The sequence below is a fragment of the Chrysemys picta genome, unplaced genomic scaffold (genome assembly GCF_011386835.1).
Source record: "Chrysemys picta bellii isolate R12L10 unplaced genomic scaffold, ASM1138683v2 scaf3423, whole genome shotgun sequence".
Lineage (NCBI taxonomy): Eukaryota > Metazoa > Chordata > Testudines > Emydidae > Chrysemys > Chrysemys picta.
This window is the reverse complement of record NW_027056125.1, coordinates 1-6,000: the sequence shown is the minus strand read 5'-3', so window position 1 is coordinate 6,000 and position 6,000 is coordinate 1. Positions and strand designations below refer to the sequence as shown.

Genomic DNA, 6,000 nt, shown 5'->3' with positions numbered 1-6,000 from the left:
GGTCTTAAAAAAAAAAAAAAAAATTTCATGCATTCTCCACTCCCGAAAGCACATGGGACACCACATAACTCGCAGAGACCCCAACAATGATTATTCCTATAGTGATGTATCTTCCTACGTGACATTTAGAAGGAAGAGATGGGGAAAAGCCAGCACTAGATCACCACCACCGCACCCTCCCAGGTACAAAAGCTGAGTTGAGAGCATTTGGCACATTGCCCGGCCTGGCCTCTATCCAGCAATTGCTGAGTGTTACTGTTTCATAAACAGGTCACTGCTCCAAGGAGCTTTCAATATTTGAGACTGTATTATCTACACGAAGAGCGTCAATTCTCTCTGTTCAGCTGCCTCCTGAGAAGGCCCTCCTTCCAGAGAGCTCACCTTCAGAGCAAGACAGATTACCATGCGTTTCTTGTGTTTGATGGAAGAGGCTACCAAACTAATTTTTAATCACAGTCTGCCATTTACAAAGGTTACATTAAATGCTCAGCAATTCATCTAGGACTGAAAGCTTTCCTATGCTAGATTTCACTATTGTCTAGAGCAAGACCTGACTATATTGGGAAACAAGTCTCTCTCTCTCGAACACCAGTTGAGTAATAGGTTATTTTAATTTGGTTGGAAGCTGGGGCTTGGGGAAGTTTTAATGATTTTCATTCAAAACTCACTTGTCCGGGAATTAGAACTGCCAGAATAATCTTCTAAAACCCAGTTACAGGAGCTGAAACGCCAAACAATAAAAAGATGGCTACAAGATCCTCAGTTTAAACAAAAGTGCAACTCTTTCAAATAATGGCTACTGGGTTGTGGTGACACGAATAGCAAGGAGGGCCTCATGATACAAGGTGGCTGTCAGACAGACAGTGCTTCTATAGGATTTCCTGTGAAAACCCAGCATTAACTAACAGGATCATCACTGTAATGTGTTACTAAAGAAAGGTGTTCCATGCAATCAGCTCACAGACTGAAGGCTCACAAGGCTTTGCAAGACAATGAAACAATACGGGGCTATTCCTCTCTCCATGCAGGGGCTTAACTCTCATTACGTTAATAGGAATTTCCTGTAGCGGTGTGCACCAAGGTCAGGATTAAACGTCTATCTGTGTTATTATTTAGGTAGCGTATTTAAAAGCAAGAACTCAGAACAGTTAAATCCTTATTGCTCCCCACCTTCGTTTGTGATGTCCATGCCAGTGAAGTCTTGCACTTGCTCATTAAAAATAGAGGGGTTCTCCCCCTCTAGGGAGGTGGTCTCTGAATTAGGCCTGAGTAGACTGGTGCATAGGAGGACACGGATGTGTGGCAGGGGCAAGACTATTGAATTTGTTATCCTATGCAAAGGCCTGGAGAGCCAGAGTTAGGCCTGGTCTACACTACGACTTTAATTCGGATTTATCAGCTTTAATTCGAATTTACCCTGCAACCGTCCACACAACGACGCTATTTATTTCGATGTAAAGGGCCCTTTAAATCGATTTCTGTACTCCACCCCGACGAGCGGAGTAGCGCCAAAATTGATTTTAACATTTCGAATTAGGGATAGTGTGGCCGCAATTCGATGGTATTGGCCTCCGGGAGCTATCCCACAGTGCATCATTGTGACCGCTCTGGACAGCAATCTAAACTCGGATGCACTGGCCAGGTAGACAGGAAAAGCCCCGCGAACATTTGAATTTCATTTCCTGTTTGCCCAGCGTGGAGAGCACAGGTAACCACAGATAGCTCATCAGCACAGGTAACCATGCAGGCTGATAATCGAAAAAGAGCACCAGCATGGACCGTGAGGGAGGTACTGGATCTGATCGCTGTATGGGGAGAGGATTCAGTGCTTGCAGAACTTCGTTCTAAAAGACGAAATGCAAAAACTTTTGAAAAAATTTCCAAGGGCATGATGGAGAGAGGCCACAATAGGGACTCTGAGCAGTGCCGCGTGAAAGTCAAGGAGCTCAGACAAGCCTATCAAAAAACAAAGGAGGCAAACGGTCGCTCCGGGTCAGAGCCGCGGACATGCCGCTTCTACGCCGAGCTGCATGCAATTCTAGGGGGGGCTGCCACCACTACCCCACCTGTGATCGTGGATTCTGGGTCAGGGATAGTCTCATCAGCGACGCCTGAGGATTCTGCCGATGGGGGAGAGGAGGAGGAGGAGGAGGAGGATGAGCTTTCAGAGAGCACACAGCACTCCGTTCTCCCCAACAGCCAGGATCTTTTTCTCACCCTGACTGAAGTACCCTCCCAAGCCTCCCAAGCCAGTACCCAAGACTCTGACCCCATGGAAGGGACCTCAGGTGAGTTTACCTTTTAAAATATAAAACTTGTTTTAAAAGCAAACGGTTTTTAATGATTACTTTGCCCTGAGGACTTGGGATGCATTCGCGGTCAGTTCAGCTACTGGAAAAGTTTGTTAACGTGTCTGGGGATGGAGCGGAAATCCTCCAGGGACATCTCCATGAAGCTCTCCTGGAGGTACTCCAAAAGCCTTGCCACAAGGTTTCTGGGCAGTGCATCCTTATTCCCTCCTCCATGGTAGGACACTTGACCACGCCATGCTTGCAGCAAGTAATCTGGTATCATTGCCTGACAAAACCTGGCAGCGTATGGTCCCGGTGTTTGCTGGCATTCAAGCAACATCCGTTCTTTATCTTGCTGTGTAATCCTCAGGAGAGTGATATCACTCCTGGTAACCTGGTTGAAATACGGGAACTTAATTAAGGGGACAGAGGTGGCCGTTCCTACTGGGCTGTTTGCCTGTGGCGGAATATAAATCCTTCCCTGCAGTTAGCCAAGCGCAGATGGGAAATTGGCCCTGAGTTTTTCGCGTTTGGCTAGCAGGGATCTTCCCTGTTACCAGCCACGCGGTGGGGGGAGGGGTACCGTGATCATCCCAGAGAATTCATGGCGGGAGGGGGGCGGCGGCGGGGGGGGTGGTGGTTAGTTTGGTGCCTGCAGGGATCTTCCCTGATACCAGCCACGCGGTGGGGGGGAGGGGTACAGCGATCATCCCAGAGAATTCATGGCGAGGGGGGGGTGGTTAGTTTGTTTTCTGCTGCTGCTGAATGTTAACAGAAAAACCGCAGCACTCTACAGGCTATGCCTGGTATGTGGGAAAGGAGGGCGCAGAAGCTGTAAAACAATGGCTTACCATGGCCGCATGCAAGCTGAATTCTGTTGCCCAGACCTGTGATCTCTAGCAGCAAAGCCACAGGCACTCAGCATTAAGAGGCAAAATGCGACCTTGCACAGAAATCACATGTGCTATGTAATGTGAATAGTGTTGGTCACCGTGAAAGAGTATAAGCATTGTTCTGCAAAACGTAGCTTTTTAAACAAGTCTCTCTTTTTTCCCCTCCCTACAGCAGCTGCAAATTCCTCAAGCCTCCCTCCTCCATCCCGAAGGTTATCACAGATAAGGCGTCGTAAGAAGAGAACGCGAGACGAGATGTTTTCTGAAATTATGGAATCCAGCCGCAGTGACAGAGCTCATCTGAATGAGTGGAAGGAAACAGTTTCAAAGTATAGGAAAGAAGCCAGTGAACGTGAGGACAGGAGGGACCAACGTGAGGACAGGAGGGACGCTCGAGATGAGAGGTGGCGGCAGGAAGACCAGAGGAGGCAGGATGCAACGCTGGGGCTGCTGCGTGAGCAAACAGACATGCTCCGGCGTCTGGTGGAGCTTCAGGAACGGCTGCTGGAAAACAGACTGCCGCTTCAGCCCGTTCCACCCTCCCCCCTCCCCATGTTCCGTATCCTCCTCACCCAGACGTGTAAGAACGCGGGGGGGGGGGGGGGGGGGGGGAGGCTCCGTACACCTTCCCATTCCACCCCAGTAGACAGCCCAAGCAAAAGGCTGTCATTTTTTTAACCTTTTCTTTGTGGCTTTTTCCTTCCCAGCAATCCTCCTCCCAAATACCACCCGGGTTCCCTCCCTCTTTTTCTAATCTATTAATAAAGAATAAATAATTTTTAAACGATAGTGACTTTATTTGGTTTGAAAGAAAGCTGGGGGAAGGGGGAGGGTGGGTTCCTTACAGAAAATCAGTCAATAAAGGGGGCGGGTTTTCATGAAGGATAAACAAACAGATATTTCACACTGTAGCCTGGCCAGTCATGAAACTGGTTTTTAAAGCTTCTCTGATGCACAGCGCTTCCTGGTGTGCTCTTCTAATCGCCCTGGTGTCTGGCTGCGCGTAATCAGCAGCCAGGCGATTTGCCTCAGCCTCCCACCCCGCCATAAAGGTCTCCCCCTTACTTTCACAGAGATTGTGGAGCTCACAGCAAGCAGAAATAACAATGGGGAGATTTCTTTGGCTGAGGTCAGAGCGAGTCAATAATGATCGCCAGCGACCTTTTAAACGGCCAAATGCACATTCTACCACCATTCTGCACTTGCTTAGCCTGTAGTTAAACAGCTCCTGACTCCTGTCCAGGCTGCCTGTGTACGGCTTCATGAGCCATGGCATTAAGGGGTAGGCTGGGTCCCCAAGAATAACTATTGGCATCTCAACATCCCCAACAGTTATTTTCTGGTCCGGAAAGTAAGTCCCTTGCTGCAGCCCTTTAAACAGAGTAGTGTTCCTGAAGACGCGAGCGTCATGAACCCTTCCCGCCCAGCCCGCGTTGATGTTGGTGAAACGTCCCTTGTGATCCACAAGTGCTTGCAGCACCATTGAAAAGTACCCCTTGCGGTTTATGTACTCAGTGGCTTGGTGCTCCGGTGCCAAGATAGGGATATGGGTTCCGTCTATCGCCCCACCACAGTTAGGGAATCCCATTCCAGCAAAACCATCCACTATAGCCTGCACATTTCCCAGAATCACTAACTTTCGTAGCAGCACCTGAGTGATTGCTTTGGCTACTTGCATCACAGCAGCCCCCACAGTAGATTTGCCCACTCCAAATTGATTCCTGACTGACCGGTAGCTGTCTGGCGTTGCAAGCTTCCACAGGGCTATCGCCACGCGCTTCTCAACTGTGAGGGCTGCTCTCATCTTGGTATTCTGGTGTTTCAGGGCAGGGGACAGCAAGTCACAAAGTTCCATGAAAGTGCCCTTACGCATGCGAAAGTTCCGCAGCCACTGGGAATCGTCCCAGACCTGCAACACTATGCGGTCCCACCAGTCTGTGCTGGTTTCCCTTGCCCAGAATCGGCGTTCCATGGATAGAATCTGCCCCATTAACAACATGATCTCCAAAGCACCGGGGCCCGTGGTTTCACAGAATTCTGTATCCGTGTCCATGTCCATGTCAATGTCCTCATCATGCTTGTCGCTGCGCTGCCGCCGCCGCTGCCTCCTCGCCTCGTTTTTCTGGTCCTGGCTGAGCATAAACTCCACGAGAACGCGCGAGGTGTTTACAATGTTCATGACTGCTGTCTTGAGCTCAGCGGGCTCCATGCTTGCCGTGGTATGGAGTCTGCAGTGTTCACCCACCCAGGAAAAAAGGCGCGAAAATGGTTGTCTGCCGTCCGTTGCTTTCATGCAGGGAGGGAGGGAGGAGGTGAGGCTGTACCCAGAACCACCTGCAACGATGTTTTTTGTCCCATCAGGCACTGGGATCTTAACCCACAATCCCAATGGGCGCGGGAGACTGCGGGAACTATGGGATAGCTATGGGATAGCTACCCACAGTGCAATGGTGCAGAAATCGACGCTAGCCCCGGTACTTGGACGCACACCACCGAATTAATGTGCTTAGTGTGGCCACATACATTTCGACTTTATACAACCTGTTTTTCAAATCCGAATTATATAAATTCGGATTAATCCCGTAGTGTAGACATACCCTTAGTGACGTCCATGCAAAGATTTTGCCCACATAGCTTCCTTTGACTCCAGGGGGCTTTGGATCAGGCTCTAATAGCCCAAGTGATGTTAGGAGGAGGGTAGGAAGGAGAGGGGGCTGCAAGCAACTGCTACTCCAGTCACCAGGCTGCCACCCTGCTCCAGGGTGGGTCAAGGATTTCTGACTCTCCATGCTTGCACAGTTCATCCACAGAGAGCC

General features: G+C 49.6%; 1 protein-coding gene across 1 annotated transcript; it reads left to right on the top strand.

Annotated features, from left to right (window-relative positions):
* Positions 1-1,741: 1,741 nt before the first annotated feature.
* On the top strand, positions 1,742-3,862 carry LOC135980456 (uncharacterized). The gene is made up of 2 exons (XM_065580441.1): positions 1,742-2,288; positions 3,357-3,862. Exons 1-2 carry the CDS (start codon positions 1,742-1,744, stop codon positions 3,860-3,862), a joined length of 1,053 nt encoding a protein of 350 aa, XP_065436513.1.
* Positions 3,863-6,000: the final 2,138 nt, after the last annotated feature.